Genomic DNA, 20,576 nt, shown 5'->3' with positions numbered 1-20,576 from the left:
ACTGAGCCCTGAGACAGAGAGACACACTTAGACTGAGCTCTGAGACAGAGAGACACACTTAGACTGAGCCCTGAGACAGAGAGACACACTTAGACTGAGCTCTGAGACAGAGAGACACACTTAGACTGAGCTCTGAGACAGAGAGACACACATAGACTGAGCTCTGAGACAGAGAGACACACTTAGACTGAGCTCTGAGACAGAGAGACACACTTAGACTGAGCTCTGAGACAGAGAGACACACTTAGACTGAGCTCTGAGACAGAGAGACACACTTAAACTGAGCTCTGAGACAGAGAGACACACTTAGACTGAGCTCTGAGACAGAGAGACACACTTAGACTGAGCTCTGAGACAGAGAGACACACTTAGACTGAGCTCTGAGACAGAGAGACACACTTAGACTGAGCTCTGAGACAGAGAGACACACTTAGACTGAGCTCTGAGACAGAGAGACACACTTAAACTGAGCTCTGAGACAGAGAGACACACTTAGACTGAGCTCTGAGACAGAGAGACACACTTAGACTGAGCTCTGAGACAGAGAGACACACTTAGCCCTGAGACAGAGAGACACACTTAGCCCTGAGACAGAGAGACACACTTAGCCCTGAGACAGAGAGACACACTTAAACTGAGCCCTGAGACAGAGAGACACGCAGAGGACAATGATTACAGGTGGATGTTTGGACAGACGGACAGGTGAACCGTATAAAACAGCAGAAACGAAGCACAAAAACAGAGAGACACACCTGCACACACACACACACACACACACACACACATAGCCCTATACATACACCTGCACACACCTGTACATGTACAACCAGATATATATTCATACGCATACACACACACACACATATGCACTCCCCTGTACACATACCTGCACACACACACATGAACATGCATGCACTACAAGCATGAAAACACACGTCAAGGACAGTCAGAGACAGGAAGTAGCAAAAAAACCCCCCAAAAAAATTAAAATAAGCAGCCCATTGTGTGACGTGCAGGCACACACTCATCCCCTCTCTCTCTCTCCTTTTCCCTCTCTTCTTCCCCCCCCTTTCTTTCATCACCCCCCCCTCCCCCCACCCCACCCCACCCCACCCCTACTGTTTTACAGGAGGTCCTGGCAGCTGCTGGACAGTGTCAGTATGTAGAGCTGGAGAGGCAGTGTCACTGACACACAGAGAAATTTGGGCCCACTGTGCACTGACAGATCACACACATATGCACACACACACACACACACGCGCACGTGCACGCACGCACACGCACACGCACACGCACACGCACACGCGTGACATGAACATCGACGGGACGTTATCGCGACGTGACGAGTGAGGCGGAGTCGGTGTGGTGAGGCGTTTTTGGGCGGGGCGGGGCGGGGGGGAGGGTTTTTTTTGGCGATTTTTGCCCCTGAAAACAGGAGAAGGGAGAACATGAGGAGGTCAAAGAGAGAGGGAGGGTTTGGAGAGAGAGAGAGAGACCTGCTGTGCTACCTCCCATTATCCCTTCACCTGCGGACAATACAACCCACAATGCAACATTCAGGCCTTGTCTTAGACCTCCAACTGCAATAGAGCCCTCTCGTTGTCTCACTCTCTCTCTCTCTCTTTCTCTCTCTCCCTCCCTCCTCAGTTCCTCCATTCTCCCGCTCCCTCGTTACCTGCTCAGTGGGGTTCCCTGCGGTGGGGGAGGGGGAGGTGTTTGGGGAGGAGGGGCTGCCAGTTGTGTCTTCGTAATAATAAGGATATTCATAGTCATCTTGTTCCTCATCAAAGTACTGTGAGAAAGGTGGGGGGGGGGTATAGAGTAGGATGGGGTGATGGGAAAAGGGGGTGGGGGGGTTGTTCAGGCAGGTGGAGGAAATGGGTGTAGGGGGGCAGGTTTGGGAAAGAGAACAAAGTGGAGACGAAAGCAGCATTTACCGCAATAGCAATGGCAAAAGCACCCCCCCTCCCCCCCATCCCCGCAAAAAAACGAAAAAGCGCAGATTTTTTATTCATTAAGAGAAGGCGTGCCGATTAGCACACCCGAGGCGCTCCCTCTGCTGGCGGTTAATGGGAAATGCACCCAAAGCGCCTTAATGAATAAAATAAACAATGAATAAAAACCACACGGATTCGTATTCATCCCTTTAATAGCATCAACATGAAAACGTGTTGTATCGAACCAGTGAAGGGAGAGAGCTGTGGCTTTAAATAAAATGACCCTTAATGACATGATCATTTTGAACTGCAGAGGATCTTTGGGAAATAGCGTAATACCAAACGTGTATTAAATGTATAATTTGGAGCTTCACATGGTGGGCTGATACACAGGGTGACCAGAGAACGACACCAGGACATTTCCAGGGGCGTTTGATGCTATTCTCTAGCAGCTGTGATAAAATCCATGGATCATATCTAAGAACCATTCCTACTGTCTTATGATAACAATAAGCTACATTTGCCTTACTTCCATACAAATGTACAGTTGTCCTGCAGAACACAAAAGATGTAATTATTTGAATGATCTGTTTTTCTCTCTATCAGTCTTTCTTAATCTGTCTTTATAATTAGTTTAGTTAACATTTAACCCTTTGAAGTCTAGGTTTTTTGGAATGTTTTCTTTCCCGAATTTCAGTCACTGTTCTAGAACACAGTTGCTTTCAATTAGCAGTAGTGATTGTGACATCAGCGGTTGGTCACACATTAGGGATCTTACACCGTAAAGGGCTAAAATGCCCAGCAAAGACAGCATAAGGAATAGTATATTTTAACATAAATATAATCACATAAAGCAAACAGAAATTTTGCAAATGCTTTATGAATATGATCCACTTTTTTTTCTGTAAAAACCATCAAAGAGAACCCCCCCCCATCCCCAAAGAAAAACCTAAATACTAAGATGGTACTCGTGTCTAATGATCAAAGCTGCACTAGGGTACCAAACTGCCCAGTGAGGTGAAATGGGTAAATGTAGAGATTAAATGTACTTTTTGACCCCAGTATCTCTAACTGCCCTCAGTACCTATTTCTCCATTGAGATTAAACTTTGCTTTCCCTGTGTCTGTACGTCTTTAGGCTGTCGAGGTCTCTGTGGTGTTAGTGCACGGACATGTAATGGCATTTATATTCACAGCAATATTTCTGAATTATTTAATTATTCAGACTTTTGTGAGGAGTAGCTTCTGCTAAAATACAGCTTATTCTGTCAATTTAATCTTCTCTCTCTTTGTCTTGTAATTCTTTCTCTGCCTCTGTGTACAATGTTTTCAGTTTTTTGTTTTGTTTTGTTTTTGAGAGTGCTGCTTCTGTGCATCTCCCTAATCCCTCAGTCTGGAACATGACAGAAACATGATAGTAAAAAAAGGATAGAACAGAGCGAAAAGTAAAACAAATAAAATTTAAAAAAGGCAATGCTGAAAGAGTAAGCAGATAGTCTGTATCACCATTTCTCCCCAGCGTTTCTCTTGTCTCTCTCTCCCCCACTCTCATAAAATTTACCTGATGCATCCTGGGATATCTAAGGCCTTCTTTGTCAGTTGGTCGTTGTTGCTTAGTGCTGACTGTGTTGTCACGGAGACATAAATGTAAATTCAATGTATAGGAAGCTGAGGGATGATGTCACTGTCCCTGGTCTAATTCTATTGGCTGGGAAGGCTCTGACGTTAGACATGTTTTTTTTCTGATAGTTTGTCCAGGAGGAGAGAGAGAAAGAGAGTGACAGAGAGAGCATGGACTGATACAAACTCAGTGGTGCATCAGGACAGGAGCTGTACTTTGATGGCTTACTCTGATTGGCCCTCCTGGAGGTGTAGGGGGCGGAGTCATAGGTCCTTGATGGCTGTTGTCATTACTTGTGTTGGTCGAGGAGGGGACTGCTTGCAGGAGGGCGTAAGGGCGTGCGTGTGGTGTGTGTACACGCGTGTATGTGTGTGTGAGGCACATGGTTGTGTTACATAAGCAGCATAGTGTGTGTGTGTGTGTGTGTGTGCATGTGTGTGTATAATGCGTATGTGTATAGTGTGTGTGTATAATGAGTGTATGTGTATAATGTGTGTGTATAATGTGTGTATGTGCATAGTGTGTATGTATACATGTGTATGTGTGTGTGCGCGTGTGTGTATAATGAGTGTATGTGTATACGCTGTATGTGCGTGTGTGTGTGTGTGTGTGTGTAATGCGTGTATATGTATAGTGCGTGTGTGTGTTTGTATATGTGTATAGTGTGTGTGTATAATGAGTGTATGTGTATGTGTGTGTGTGTGTGTGTGTAATGCGTATGTGTGTGTGGGACACTCGGTTGTGTTACATACACAGCGCTCCAGTGCTGCTGTGTTTCACAGGGTGAGTCACAGTCGTGACCCTGTCACTCACGTAGGTGTTTGGGTCCTGGGCCTGAGTCCTGGGCAGGGGGGAGTCACAGTCCGGGCTGTAGTGCTCACAGAAATCGAACGCGGCCTGGGGGTTGGACGCGATCAGCAGCTGTTGGATGTCTCCCTGAGAACGACGAAAACACACAGACGCACACAAACTCTTAATACCTCAGTCATAAACGTACGAAGGGAAACGCCCCCTAACAGAATCCCCATCAAGAGAACTCCTGAGTCAGAGTGTGAATTACAGACACTGAGTCTGTAGAGAGCAGCTTGTTCTCAGGCCGGTGTCTTCCGGGGGGGGGGGGCGACAGAACCTTCCGGAGCCTCTGACCTGGAACACCTCCTCGTCCAGGATGCGCGCCCCGAAGACGGTGATGCCCTTGGTGTCCACCGTGGGGCGCTCGCTGCGGGGCAGGGGCCGGGTCATGCGCTTCTTACAGTCCAGCAGCAGGGTGACGTTCTTCTTCTGCACCGAGATGGCCACGCGGTGCCACCTGCAGGACGGGAGGAGGAACAGCGGCGGTTTGGTGCAACGCGGTGGGGGATGAAGAAACGGAAAGAAAGAGAAAGAGGGAGTGAGGGAGAGGAAGCGCGAGAGTAGGCAAAGAGGAGGAAAAGAGTAGGCGTGGTCACAGTGAGGTTGAGGCCGGGGATGGGAGTGGGATGGGGGCGGGATTGAGGGCAGGGATAGGGGCGGGGCAGAGGGTGGGGATGGGGATAGAGCATGGGGCGGGGATGGGGGTGGGGCAGATGGTGGAATGGGGGCGGGGCTGAAGGTAGGGATAGGGGAGGGGCTGAGGGCGGAATGGGGCGGGGCTGAAGGCAGGGATAGGGGCGGGGTTGGGGTGGGGCTGAGGGCGGGGCTGAGGGCAGGGAAGGGGTGGGGATAGGGGCGGGGCTGAGGGTGGGGATGGGGGCGGGGATAGGGGCGGGGTTGAGGGCAGGGCAGGGGTGTTACTGACTTGCCGTCGGCCAGGTTGATGCCCCTGAAGAGCGGGTAGTCCTCGGGGGCGGGCTTGCCGGTCTGGTCCTCGTACAGGAAGACGGGGGAGCGGCCGAGCTCCACGCCCAGCTGCTGCACGCCCTGCTCGCTGTAGATGGACAGCAGGAAGGCCTGCAGACCCGCCTGAGCTCTCACCAGCGCCATGATGGAGAAGTTCTCCGGGAACCGACCTGCGGGGGGGGGGGGGCGGACGCGGCAGCTCGGTCTCAACACGCAGCGATTTTAACCGCCGAGCGGTCCTGTGTGTTCCACACTTTCAGAAAGAAAGGCATGCATGGGGGCCTAAAGGGTACAAACGCTTCTCACAGGGGTGGGACCCCAGAGGTGGACACAAAGGTGGACCCCCAGACAGCGCTACGTAACTCATTTGTACCTTTTGTTCCCCTGGCCAGTGATACATAATTAATTAGCACTTTTTTTCTTCTGAAAAGTACCAATTATTAGTACCAAAATTGAATATAATTCTACTTTAAGGGTACATTTGTTCCTTAACAAGAATGTACATCCACTGTACCCTTCTGAGAGTGTACCATGTTGCTCGATCGTGTTTCCCCATGATTTTGAATTTGAAGTCCTGTCTGTCCTGTCTGGTTCACCTGTGCCATATTTTCCTGTTACCTAACAGCATACTATGCAGGATTTACCTTGGGACTCATTCAAAAGCCAGTCAGCCTTGGAATTGCTTTTCCTCAATGGTGACAGCTATCAAAAACACAGGTTTATAAAAATAAAAATGGTATAAAAAAAGGACATAAAATATAAAAATGGAGGTGAGTGGGTGGGGTTGAGGAGAACTCTTTGATTGCAAACACAGGACCACAGCAAGGATAAAAATCCTGCATAGTACGCATTTTAATCGTGTTTTCACGTGAATTTCAGTTTCTTTTATTTATGTTCTTATTTTGTGTGTTAGGTATCATTAATCAGTCAGAAGAGATTCCTTTAGAAAGCGTAACTACTGTTGATGAGTACGATAAGGGAATGGAGGAGTAGTGTGAGAAAGCATTAGATTGAGACTCCAGGGAAGAAACCGACACTGCCCCCTACAGGCAGTACATGGATATGACTAATTTCCACAGCGAGGCACTTTAATCCTAAACCTGCGAGTTAACTGTATCTCTCGAGTGCCGAGCAGACAGTTTAGTATCATATTGTGACAACGTTGTCATGGGGCTATGTGCCATGAAAGAGAGAGACCTGTTGTAGACAGAATCCGTGTGCTGAGACAAGGGACGATGTGTTACAGGGTGGTGGCATGTAGCAGTACATGTCAGAATTCTGGGGCAACATGTTGTGACAGGAGACCAAATTCTGTTACACACAGCAATATGTAAGTATGCAGTGATGTGCTGGGATGGAGGATGTGTGCTGTGACACCTGGTAGCACGCTGTGAGACAGAACAGCGCTGCGATGAGTTCTGACGGGAATCCTATTGGAACCATAGTTGTGACAGGAAGCTGCATATTGTGACAGGATTTGTGAGAGGAAGCAGGAGTCGTGACAGGAAGCATCATGCTGCGACAGCAGTTGTGACAGGAAGCTACATGTTGTGACGTGAGTCATGACAGGAAGCAGAATTTGTGTCAGGAAGCTGCATGTTGTGACGGGAGCTGTGGCAGGAAGTATCATGTTGTGACAGCAGTTGTGACGGGAGAGAACATGTTGTGACAGGAGACCGCACATTATAACAGGGGTCATGACAGGAAGCTGCATGTCGTGGGTGGAGTTGTGACAGGAGTGGCATGTCGTAGGTGAAGTTGTGACAGGAGTGGCATGTCGTGGGTGGAGTTGTGACAAGAGTGGCATGTCACGACAGGGGGCTGAGCGCTGGGTTGGGCGGCCCGCAGGGGAACAGCGTACCTGGAAAGAGCTGCTTGGTGGGGGCGGAGATCTGGGCCTTCTTGGTGATGCGGTAGGCCTGGTCAGCGGAGCCAGAACGGCGGGAGGTGCAGAAGCCCGGAACCTTCCGTACTCCCTCAGGGAGAGAGGGCAGCTGCAGCACCCGCAGGACATCCACTGGGTCTGGGGGGGGGTGGGGGACGGAGAGAGAGAGAGACAGAGAGGGAGAGAGAGAGGGAGGGAGGGAGGGAGAGAGAGAGAGAGAGACAGAGAGAGAGAGAGAGAGAGAGGGGGAGGGAGAGAGAGAGAGAGAGAGAGAGAGAGAGAGGAGGAGGGAGGGAGACAGAGAGAGAGAGGGAGGGAGGCAGAGAAAGAGAAAGAGGGAAGAGGCAGAGAAAGAGAAAGAATAGTTAATACAACAGCACACAGGTCAGGCTTGCTGTCTAAACCACACAGAGTTGCTGGTGTGTTCTGACACAGGCAGCGTCGATCGACTTCTTCTCTGCGCTCTAACTCAGACGGGTAACACCGTAGTTCCTCTTTGGGGGTGTAAGTGTTCAGTCGAGGTTTAGCAGTAACGTACCCTCCTGCTGCTGTACCCCTTTACAACCCTTTAATCAACATCAGGGATCTTAAACTCAAATTCTGGACGGCCACTGTATCTATGAGTTTTTGATGTGTTCCTGCACTCACAGTAAGTTCTTAATTTAAGTCACTGATTGGCTAAAGACTCCTCACACATTGTTACCAAGGCCTAAATTTGCTTACGGATTGAAAGTAAAGCACAAACAAAAGGCAGCAGAAACTGCGGCCCTCCAGGACGGGAGACTGAGTCCCCCAGTTCAGAACGAATAAAACCAGGCAGGAATGTGAATTCAGCCCAGAAAGGCTGTGATCTGTGAGGATTTTTACGCTACAAATTTCAAACGGTTACTGTCTGAGAGACAAAGAGAGTTTTATCTGAGCAATACCAGAGTGATCTGGTTTGAGCTGGATTTAAAATAATCAGCAGGAAAGTGACAGGAAATCCCACAATGCAATGGTTCTCATGTTTGGTCCTAGGGGACCTCTGTGTGTGCTGGTTTTCGCCCCAACCACAACTGCAGTCCCAGGATTTTAATTTTTCTTAATTAGGTGCTTTTTGTGTTCAGAGGGATTATGCCATGAAGAATAAAAGTCCCATATTCACACTGCAAACAATTACATAAAGAGAGGTTTAAAAAGTTCAGTTGATGATGAAGGCGAATCAACAGGCTCCTAATTGGTCAAAGTGTGGACACCTGGCCACTAACACTAACCATTTGGTAAATAATGAATAATTCCTAGGCAAAGCCAAACCTCCATACTTGCTTTTAACAAGTTTAAGGACAAAATTATAAAAGAAAAATGTGTTCAACAACCTTAACTGAGCAAGATATTAGTTGGAATTTAAACCAGCCTACACAGCGGTCCCCCAGGACCGAACATGAGAACCACTACTGTGGTGGGTGGAGCTAACAATGTGTGACCAATTAAAAGTCTTTGTTCTCCATGGCAAATTATTGTGATTGGTTAAAACCGCATAGTCACTGATGGTACATCATGAACCCATTTTAGGGTTTGTGAAAGCCTCACTGCGCCACATTCCATTTCATTTTTTTCATACCAAAAATTTATAATTTAATTTAAAAAAAATAAAAAATCAGCAACCAAGATTTTCCAATGGACTTGCAGATAAGGGACCATACTTCCATACTTATCTACCACATAATAATCAAAATGGAGGGGTCTGTGAAGCTCCTATATGCATGCGTACAGGCATCAGTAATGCCACAGTCCTTCGAGGGAGCCCTGCACTTAAACAAGAGAACACAGCCATCAGACCACACCGTGAAAACCACAAACCCCAAAATCTACGGCAGCCCAAGCGTGTCATTACTCAGCGCCGGACAGGAAGGAGTCTGTCATTAGCCCGTTCCGTCCCCACGGAAACCGGTGCCGACCGGTGCCGACCGGTTTCCAAGAGGTGCTGTCTTTCTACAACTGCTGACAGACCAAATAAGAGAGAAAACAAAAACAAATAAAAAAAATAAACAAAGGCGTGTCTACACCTGGGTGCAGGATTAAGGGCCTGAAGGCAAAGATTCTCTAGACCAGCCAGATGGCTGTCTCTGTGTTCTTAACTGAGACAGTTCAGCGAAAGGGAACGTTTCCAAGCAGAAACGTTTTAATTTGATGCGTGCGCAGCATGAATATTCATAAAGGGGTGCGGCCAAGGACAATACAGGTCATGATGGATCTTGGGGGATGGATGGAGGGGGTGAATGAGGGAAGAATAGATCAGGAACAGATGGACAAGGGAGGGATGAATGCAAGGTGTGGACGTTCAGGATGGATGAGGGATGGATGGATGAGGGAGTGGATGGGGATGGATGGAATGGGGACGGATGGGGGATAGATGAGAGATGGATGAGGGATGAATGGATGAGGGGATGGCAGGAGGAGGGGGATAGATGTAGGTGGATGGATGAGGAAGTGGATGGGGGGATGGACAGATGAGGGGGATAGATGTAGGGGGATGATGGGTGGATGAGGGAGTGGATGGGGGATGGATGGATGAGGGGGATAGATGTAGGGGGATGATGGATGCATGGATGAGGGATGGCTGTGTCTGACTCTCAGTGGTTCACGGCTGTCGGTTTCCTGTCTGAGGTTTCCTGGGACGTTGCTCCTGGGAATCATTTTTAATCTCAGGTGGTTTGTTAAGAGCCCCACACAATCCCCAGAGATCCTGAGCAAGTCTTAACGCTAATAATAATGCGGCTTTTTGCGAGAGCCAACACCGAAATACACCGGAAACGACCCGCTCCTCACCGCTCTTCTCTCCCACGCTGCCACAGTTTGCACAGCCGCACTCGAACAACGCAGTTCAGACCTTCCAGAGCACAGCACAGCTGTGTTCCATGTGGAAATTCGTGCTACATCACCCGTGTCCCAAGCTAAATGTGCACCACCTTGGCTGCAGTAGCATTTCGCCCGGTTAGCTGCGCAGCAAAACTGTGCAGGACCCAGAGAACCTAGGCAAAGAGACCAGCGGGCATTGGCGCGTGAGGCTTTGAATCTTTACTCCTGTGCACTTCTGCGAATAAGTATTGCGTGTGCCTGCGACTGGAACAACAATCAGTGCCTTTCACTCATAAGAGAAGCACATTTCGGCCCGGAGGGGGAATGTGTATTTTTGTATTTTTTGAACAGACGTTTGACCTATATTACTTTTTCAGATGGGGCTTCACTAATACTGAGAGTCTGGCTGTGGTGGGGTGTAGGGGGGAGGGGTGGGACAGGGAGCAGGACAGGGGGGGGGGGGGGAATTTTGGATAGATGGGGACTAGATGAGTGTCGTTTCAACGCTACGGAAATTCAAAGGGGGGTAGGAAACGGCAGACCAGAGCGGGCCCAGGCCGGGCCAGACTCTGACCTGCGATGGCAGGTATCGAATTCCCCTGAAGAATGGCGGACATTGTGTGCCCCCCCCCCCCCCTCGAGTCTGTGCCTCTGCTGCTGCTCAGCAAACTCTCCTCCAGGAAACACACACACACACACACACTCACACACACACACGCATGCACACACACACACACTCACACACACACACACACACACACACACACACACATACTCTCTGGCATTCTCTCTCTCTCACACACATCATAGTCCGGTTATGATACCCATAATGCCTGAAAGCAAATTGCGATCATATAATATTATTACCACACATATCACTATATATTCCACTATTTCACAAAACAAAGTTTCATAATTTACATATTTCTTACAAAATTAAGTGTCATCAGTGCAACAATACCACCTCTGAAACATAGACATTTGACCTTTCAGTACTACCTGCTCAGAATTATTATATTAAATATGATAATCCCATATATCCCTGACAAATGACATTATACTGATACTATCGAGGGGAAAAAATCAGATTCATTTTCTTTTTTCAGTAATGAAAAAAAGAAGTTAAGCTAAACTGAAACTTCTAACTGACGTTGTTCACAAATTTGGCCACTAGGCGGAGACATAACGTACGAGCTCCCTGTGAGGTGACGCTCTGCAAAGATCACACGCTGCAAAGATCAGTTATAATTGATGTCAGTAAAGTAAATTGGCCCTCGTAAAGGCAAGAGCACACAGTAATGAAATGCCCGCAGACGCAGTAAATCAAGCTGGGGCTTCACCCTGACAAAGCAAGAGAGACACAGTAAACGGCTGGCTTTCAAAGAAAAAGGACGAAAACATGTACACAGGCACAAACACACACATACACACACACACACAGGCACACACATGCACACACACACACACACGTACTCAGGCACATAGCACCACACACACACGCACACACACACACAGGCACACACATACACACACACACACGTACACAGACACATAGCACCACACACACATGCACACGCACACACACACACACACACACACACACACACATGCCATGACGGGCCTCAGTAAACAGGGAACAGTAAACAGCTGAAAAAGTGAGGGAGGGCTCGGACGCTGTCATAAAAAACGTCAGTCACACACTTCCCTTTCTCTCCGCCTGTCCCATCCCTCTCTATTTTCTTTCCTTTTCTCTCCCTCTCTCAACATTTTCACCCAATTTTAACAAACGCTGGAGAGACACACCACCCTACGTCCTGGCCCTCCCCTCGTCCTGCTCTAGTTGTGCCAACACAGTGGTGCTGCGGCTGGACAGAGAGAGAAAGTGAGAGAGAGATGCACTTTCTCCCACATTGAGAAAAATATTCAGAAATTAGGACACATTACTTCAACAAATTTTCTCTAATTATAAAGGACTTCCTTTCCCAAACAAATGACAAAAAAATGCAAATCCTGCTAGGAGAAAGGCCAACAGCTCCACTAGCAGCAAAGTACATCCTGGCCTGCCATAATCTGAGGGACACTGTTTGACCACCACAAATATATTTGTTTTAATTATTAATTAATTTATATTTCTTTTTTTCCATTTTCTTTTTTCTACATTATTATTATTATTATTATTATTATTATATAGCCTACTCACTGTGGCCATTACCACACTGTTGTTTGCATTGTTGTCGTTACCACAATGTTGTTTGTTTTTCATGTTGTTTGTATTCCTATTCCTGTTTCTGTGTGTATGCTTTGGCAATATGTACAAATGTATTTCATGCCAATAAAGCATTTTGAATTTGAATCTGAGAGCGAAAGAGTTAGATAGCAAGAAAGAGAAAGTGAGAAAGTGGAGAGGAAAGTGAGAGAGAGACTCAAAAGCAGAGAACAGGGTTGGCAGAGGCATCATCATGGGACAGCAGGGAATCACAAAAACAAGACCAGGTCAAAACCTAACATATGGCTGGACCTAACACACTTCATCTGGCCGACGAATGGTGTAACTTCATCACTCACTCAGTCACAGACATTTGCGTTTATAGGGCTGGCCCCACTGTTGCAGTCCAGCCAAAAATGAGTCAAAACATTAACTTCACACAATTCTTACCCTTGTTTTCTGCCGACCAACACTCTCTCTCTCTTGCTCTCTCTCGCTCTCTCCTTCCCTGTCACTCACACTGTCGCTCTCTCTCTCTCTCCCTCGCTCACTTTCTCTCCCTCTCACCCCTCCCCTCCCCCCCCCCCCCCCCCCCCCCCCTCGAGGGAACCGCAGTATTTAGGCGTGTGTGCACCGCTCAAGACCGAAGGTCTGTAATTTACATTACGGCTCACTGTATTTATGATGTATTTATAAGTTAACGCAGACAGAAAATCCATCATAAGTCCAGCTGCCCCAATACGGGGGCTATTAAGAAATAAATATAACGCGCTTTTAACATGAAAGGAATGCTCCACGTGGCATCACAGAGGGCCGGAGTTCATTGACCGTGTTTCACTGGAACAAGTGCAGCCCGGCACAGAGGAAGTTCAGAGTTTAAGAACAGACACAGTCTGGCAGACTCCGAACCACATCAAAATAAAAGACTTGGAGGGGGGTTACCAAATCCTCACAGAGCGACAGGCCTCTATTTAAAGCGCAGGACTAAACCAGTTCGCAACAGATCTTTTCGTGCGAGTTAAAGCTGAAGAGGCTGCTCAGTGTAAATCGCCTTAGCGGCAGACAGCGATGGACAGAAAGACCGATATTGGTGATGGGGTGACAGTTGTCCCAACACACCTAAACAAAAATGGCATGACCATGTTTAGGGCCAAGGGCCACACCAAAAATCACAGTGAGACCCAATCACGGCTGAGAATGAAAGAGAGGTGGAAAAGGCTGGGAATGAATTAGGATTCTTAGCATCAGGGCCAGCACTGAGGGCTGAGGTGGGGGGGGGGGCGCAATGGTCTGTGTAATGAAATGTCATTTTGTCCTGGGCCAGGGAATTTCGCCCAGCAGCCCTTCTTAACGGACCCTGGAAAAGGTGCCGGTTGGTTACCAAAATCAAGTCCCATCCAATCAGCACTTTTTGAAGCAACCTGCAGAACTGCCATTCGCCCTATCGAGTCAGTGTAAGCCAAAAGGGGAGCAGACAGCAGCTCAAAACACAAAATCAGACGAGCCCTTCCTGAGCGTTGCACACAGAGGCTCTTCTTGACCGGTGAAACGGGGGGTGGGGGGGGGGGTTGATGACCGGTGAAACGGGGGGTGGGGGTGGGGGTTTGATGGGTGCCCAAACAAACAGCCCCACCAGGCTCTTATATTGGTTTAAACAAGACCAGGTCAAAACCTAGTATATGGCTGGACCGGCCGACCAATGGTGTAACTTCATCACTCACTCAGTCACTCAGTCACAGACATTCGCGTTTGTAGGGCTGGCCCCGCTGTTGTGGTCCGGCCAAAAACTGGGGGGGGGGGGGGTGGGGGTGTTTGTGACCTGAAGCTTACAGGTTAAATTCTCTGGCGGGACACAATGCACTCATGATTCCGTGAATGGAGATTCTATAGACCAACCAGATGGGCAACACCGATGCTCCTTCCGCCCTCACAACCACCAAACAACGGGAGGTTTCCGGTCGGTAAATGGTAAATGGTAAATGGACTGCATTTATATAGCGCTTTTATCCAAAGCGCTTTACAATTGATGCCTCTCATTCGCCAGAGCAGTTAGGGGTTAGGTGTCTTGCTCAAGGACACTTCGACATGCCCAGGGCGGGGTAAGCACAGTCTCCTCTGCTCCATTCATCGCACACCCCCACGCTCGGCCAAGACCGTTTCAGAACGTCCACAAGAAGGAGAAGAAACAGGGGGAACATTTCGGTTTCGAACACACGCACAGAGATAGTAACCGGACGCTCAGAACACAGAGCCGAGCGTACAGATCGGTGACACATCTTTAGGGCGTCCGCCACCCCTGGGATAGGCCTTCCTGCCTATCAATCAGAGGACATCACAATCGTTTGGCAGCAGGGTCGACGCCCGGGATTTTAGGGCCCCACAAAAAGAACTCACTTTGGGCCCCACCAGCCCAGAGAATCCCGTATTACACTACATTTTGAGGGCCCCTGGCCAGTCAGAGCCCATGGAATTGTTCTGACTTTGACACAGTACTGGAAAGTCCCTTAGTTCTTTAAAAAAAATAATAAATGCACACGGTAGATTACCCTACACTTAAGAATATTCAGGAGAGAGGAGGGTGTCTGTGATCAAAGAGGTGGTGAGTGGGCATTTTAGGGTAGTGGGAGTCAAAAACTATTATTTTGATTCCTAAAATGAACAATAATGGCAGAAATAGCTGGGTACCGGGTAGAGCTTCGAGCCTAATTTCCCTTCTGGAAGTGAAAGAAGACACGATGCTATTTTTAAAAAATAAGCACAGCGTCTAGGTTCCTCTGAAATCTTTGCCCCAGAGCAAAGCCATTCAACACTTTCCCAGGGCCCGCAAACCAGAAATTAGGATAATCACACAGTTTTTTTATTTGGGGCCACAAGGGATAATTATAAGAATACTTCTTCAGGTTTTTTTTTTTTTTTGCTTTTGTATGTTCAGAATCTACACAGTAAAATGTTCAATGTTAAATCAGCTCTTACAGAGTGCATAAGGTCCCTGTGAAACCCGTACGCTACTATGTTAAGAGCTGATTTAACACAGAGCATTTTACTGCGCAATAACGCACTCATCGGTTGAAATGTCACATTTTAAGCCACTCTCTCTGAACATATCCTACATTTAATAAGTACCGACCATTGAAACACTCGGGATACCATGTAATTTGGAACTGTCTGAAAAATGTAATCGTGATATGTCCAAGGGCATACAGTGACAGAAATATTTGATTTTTTTACGCGCCATTTAAAATTAAACGGTGTGCTGACGAAAAAAAGGTGTCATGAAAATTTGGCACCGTCTTCAGTCGTTCAAGGAAAAGTTTTAACATGCCTTGAAGGTGAGACTGTTTAAACGCCAACGCTCTACCCAAATTGCGCCCTTTGCAGCCAAGAAGGAAACTTTTCCCGAGCTGGTTTGACGATTTTTCCCCTTTAGTCAAAAGGCGGCGTGGTTGTGGCGCAGCCCAAGTCCCGTTTTATAATTTAAGACACCGTTTATTTGACGGTTTCGTTTTGCGGGCGGTGGTATTTTCTAGGTTAATTTTAGCAGTTGCAGGCTTAGGCAAACAGAGAGACGTATGGAACGGTACAGTATTCCAAATTCTGAAGGTAGGTGGCACAGTGCAATCATCTGTCACCCTTAGGAAAAGCGTGTGTGGGGGGGGGGGGGGGGGGGGTTGATTTGACTTTTTAAAATGTATTGTTGTTGGGCGTATATAACTGGGTTCTGTAAAACAGTTTTTCTAGATTGGTCTGTCCTTTTCTAACTCTGGGCATCTGTCCCCCAAAAGATCTCTGCACAGCCCTCTCTAGAAGTGGGGGAACAAAAAGTTTCACCACATTGGAGCACCACTGGATATCCGTCCAGTCCCCAGACCCCAGACTGGGGATGAAAAATCTGACGGAGGAAACCGAACCACGGGTCTGATCAGAGCTGAACAGAGGCTTCTCCTCACTATAATATACAGAGACACAGGCCCAAATTCAATCAAAGTGATATTTTACTTAAGCCAGCGAATGGAAACAAGTGACACTTGAAGTACTCTAACACTCGTGAGTAGCCAAAGCTGACAAAGCTGTGACTGCGTCTGTTGGTCAGAGAATTTAATTAAAACAGTTGCTTGAGAGTCAGATTGTCAGATAAGCAGAAAGGTCACAGAGAGAGAAACAGCGACCCCTGGGGGCCCACACCCTGCAAAACTTGCATTCCAGGAGGAGAGGAATTTCAGGAACTAGTCTGGAGTGCAAGCGCTCGAGAGCGGAGCGGTCCCTGGAATCTCTGTGCTGCACGAGAGCCAAGGGGGAAGCGGTTTTTCGTTCGGCGCAGAGATTCACAATAGGAAAGTCACACTTTATACACTGACACACGCGCGTAGGCAGAGACGCGCGCACAGGTGCACGCGCCGGAGGAGAGGCGGAAGGAAAAAAGTGCACACAATCTGACGGAGCACACGGAAGATGACAACTGAAGGTGCTGACGCTGACGGGGTTAGACACACCAGAAGAAATAAACGAGGCTCGGGCGCACGTGTACAGGCACAAACGCGTGCTGCTTAGCAACTGCAATGACACAGTACCTCCATTCACGAGCCCTCCCGGTGACCGTGATGCAGAGAGAGACAGAAAAGAGAAACATACTGAAGTAAGCGGCGGGGGTGGGGGTAATATTATGACTATACGCTAGCCAGATACACCCAACGGTTAGTGTGAGTAAAAACAGACTGCTCTTTTAAGAACGACCGCTTCAGAAGGGAGGTTAGGAACATTCGCGTTAGAAGAAAACAAATCCCCCCAATTACGAAAAAAGGCTTTCATTCCTCGCGCTGCTGTCATTTCTTCCCTCCCAACGCGAAGAAGCGACCAGGACAGGGAAGCCAGGAAAAGCAGTCTTTCACCTGAAAGTAGCTATCATTACCGCAACGGGCCTACGGAATATGCTTGGGGCGATTGATATAATGACAGCATAAGCCAGCAAGAAGAGGCCTTTTATCGCTGCGATAATTCTATTTTTTGTCCTGTTACTTTTCGTTCGGGGCGCTTGCTCTAGAAACTGCACACTAAAACCGTATACAGTTCGAACACGCGCTTTCTTTGCGCCACCGAGTAACCAACGCTACCTGTGTACGTATGCACTGTCGGAGAAAGCAGACAGCTGCCAGATATCACAGACACAAGCTGATGAAACTCTCTCTCTCTCTCACCCACACACACACACACACACGCACGCGCGCGCGCGCACAAGGGGCACATTCACTCGAAGGAGGCACCGCCACACCCTCTGGACCTGAGAAAAAAACACCCCCTTCGCCTTCATACGCGCACTGACACACTAACTTAACTGTACAAACCGCGCGCGCACACGCATCGAGACACTAAAGCATTCACTCTCCCTCTCTCTCCCTTACGCACTCGCACAGCCCCCTCATAGTAACCTATTCATCGAAAACGAAAATATTCAAACTTCCTCCTCCAAAATACACACGGGAGTCACTCGAGAAAAAAGGCAACCGCCTCCGAAATCTGAAATCGTATCTCGGTCCACAAAAATGCACCCTTCACGGTTCCCAACTTGTTCGTAAATCCTTGCTTGCAATAGACACTGGCAGCGGAGCAACTATGTCCACTGTAAGATCACACGTTCAACCAAGAAAGTACCGACACATTAAGGTATTTGGGTTTTATTTCGGCAACTGTTCGTTGGTTCAAAGTCTCCTCTGGTCACTAAACGGTGATTCCCTCCACCCCTGTAAACTATTCGGTACGGTCGCCTTTGCAGGGTGGTTTGCGTCACCTGTCATAACTGTTAATCCTACGGGAAATCACAGATTTAATTACCCATACAGCTAAAATATGAAGCGCGGCAACAAAGCCACTTGGAAAAGAGATCATAATAACTACTTTGATTCTAAAATAGCTGACACAGTTGTTGTCATAGTTACTAGTTTCTTCATAAATTAGCTATTGTGGTCACTGAAATGCCGTAAATAATTCAAATTAGTATGATGCATTATAAAACATGACGGAAAGCTAACTCCTTAAATTGGTTTATAAACGAAGCATACCTGTTAGAAATGAAGTTTTTGTTTTGAACTCCAGGGAACTTATGAATGGTGCCTCTGTGTTATAAATAGCCGAGGAGATAGAATCGCAAAGCAGCAGTTCAGCGGTCAGCTCAAGAATTACCGCGTTCCCTCGAATACATTCTTTCACAGCAAATTCTTCGAAAAACGATTCCAGTCCTGTGGCGCTATCGAAATTGAAATAATTGACATTCTGCCTACTCAATTAGCGACGACTCTGAATAGAACAACTGTCGCTATAATGCTGAATGCAACGGTCAAAGTCTAACTAATCACTGAATTTACACACTGTGCGATTACTGCTTTTCGAATCGCTGTTCAAATGCCAACGAATTTACCAATGTAGTCAGTGATATGCGCAAGTTTTATTGTTTATGGACATGGGTGTCGAATAGGTAAAACTGTTGCTCCAACAAAATTTAAAATATATTACAATCAGTCTGTTGAAATTGGACAAAAGGAAAAGGGAGATAACTACAGTGGCGAATTGAAACACACAAACAAACATACATGAACACACATAAAAACACCCTCTGTACATTATTTCATACAATCATACACAATAAGATGGGTGCAACCAGATGCAGTGAAAGAAACTAGGCTATATGCCGTAATGGATTTTCCCTTTCGTTTTTCTTGCTTTGATTGTGTTGTTTATTAATTAGCTCGAAAGACATCGCAGTCATTGGGCACTATGACACAGAAGAGACAGGTGTGAGTTGAACGTGCCAAAGCCCTCCCAGAAGTCACTCAAAATTATGTCCGAGGAAGAAAACTGGATACTTCATGCACCGTCCAATCCCATGGCCCCATCTAACGTACCACAACGACCTGTCTACAAGTTCTGTACTGCTTGCCTAATAAAACAATATTTTAACATAGTAAATGTCGGCTCGTCACTTAAAAAGCCTTTATGCGTCCGTAGCGTGTTCTGCAAAAAATGTGGCAAATAATTTTTGCGCCGACAGATATGAATAGACCTAAACATTTAGCGTCTGTCTGTGTGAAAAGCGCCTCTGTCGGCCGACGGATAAATGAACAGTGAAACTGTCCAATGTACTTTCACCTGTCTCTTGCACCTCACGTCATAGCTTTGTGTTAAAGAAATACACGCAACGCATTTTAAACGATATACACCGCAGTATACAATTGTGTATCTTAAATATTTACACTCATTTTAAAATAGTTGAAAAAGATCTTTCATGACAGTTAATTTAGAACGCGCCTCGCCAATAAACACGCTTCTGGAACTTGTTTTTGACTATAGATACTCAATATCTCGCCAAGCGTAAAAACGCACGACGCGCCAGCAAGAGGCGGACAAGCGTTGCTGTCATTTGTTAAATTAATTATTTGTCAAATTAAATGCATGCAACACGAATGCAATTATATTGTCCCGGAAAGCATCTAGTTATGCATTATGCATTAATCTTAAAAGGAAATCTTACCTGCTCGAGCCAGGGGCACCTGGAACATCGCGAGCGCCAGTGTCACCAAGGCGAAGGAGGAAAGGTCCACGCGCCAGGCTCTTCTCTTCTTTTGCAACAGGCATTCTGGAATATCCATATTTTTTTTGGAAAGGCTTCGGTGGCTTGGTATGGCTACGAATGTGAAAAATGGTTCAAATCAGGCTGTCAGTTTCTCACAGAAAGTCAGTCGGTCGATTCGACTGAACTTTCTGTGAGCTGAAAAAATAAAAACGCCTTGGCAGACGTCCTTCACCCCTCCGAACTGTTCTTCAATAAATTATCTACCTATCTTATTTACAATATTTAAATAGAAATAGGGGTATGGGCAATAAATATTTTATTTTATATTGAATCCCTGATGCTAAAGCCCCATTTAGTCTGAGGAGTGAGCTTGAGTGCCGAAAACGGAGAGAGCAGAGAGAGACTTAAAATCACTCTCTCTCCCTTTCTCTCTTTCTCTCTCCTCCGTCTTTCTCCCACGAAAAGTGAGGGAGCCTGTGTGTGTGTGTGTGTGGAGAGAGAGAGTGAATGAGTGAGAGAGAGAGAGTTTGGAGAGAGGGAGGGAGAGAGCTTGTACGTGTATTTGCGCGTAAGGTACACGTAGCATACGTGTGTAAAGTAGGAGTAGAAAGGGGGAGGGAGAGAGAGAGAGAGAGAGAGAGTATGATTTTCTGAAGAGAAATGGGCATGACAATGCTCTTTTGTTCATGTTAATGTTATTGTGTTTATTTT

The 20,576-nt window shown here is 47.1% G+C and overlaps 1 protein-coding gene across 4 annotated transcripts in view; it reads right to left on the bottom strand.

The window, feature by feature from the left end:
* col11a2 (collagen, type XI, alpha 2) overlaps positions 1-20,344 on the bottom strand; it is a 64,207-nt gene extending 43,863 nt beyond the window's left edge. For all 4 annotated transcript variants that reach the window (XM_035428206.1, XM_035428207.1, XM_035428208.1 and 1 more), the window contains exons 1-5: positions 19,824-20,344; positions 7,237-7,398; positions 5,335-5,545; positions 4,704-4,866; positions 4,371-4,493 (exon numbers count right to left, since the gene is read on the bottom strand). In XM_035428206.1, the coding sequence (XP_035284097.1) occupies positions 4,371-4,493; positions 4,704-4,866; positions 5,335-5,545; positions 7,237-7,398; positions 19,824-19,941 (777 nt within the window). In that variant the 5' untranslated portion in view covers positions 19,942-20,344. The remainder of the gene's footprint in view (positions 1-4,370; positions 4,494-4,703; positions 4,867-5,334; positions 5,546-7,236; positions 7,399-19,823) is intronic.
* Between the last annotated feature and the right edge of the window lie 232 nt (positions 20,345-20,576).

The sequence above is a fragment of the Anguilla anguilla genome, chromosome 8 (genome assembly GCF_013347855.1).
Source record: "Anguilla anguilla isolate fAngAng1 chromosome 8, fAngAng1.pri, whole genome shotgun sequence".
NCBI classification, from domain to species: Eukaryota; Metazoa; Chordata; class Actinopteri; order Anguilliformes; family Anguillidae; genus Anguilla; species Anguilla anguilla.
Note: the sequence above shows the minus strand (reverse complement) of the source record. Positions and strands in the feature narration are given on the sequence as shown.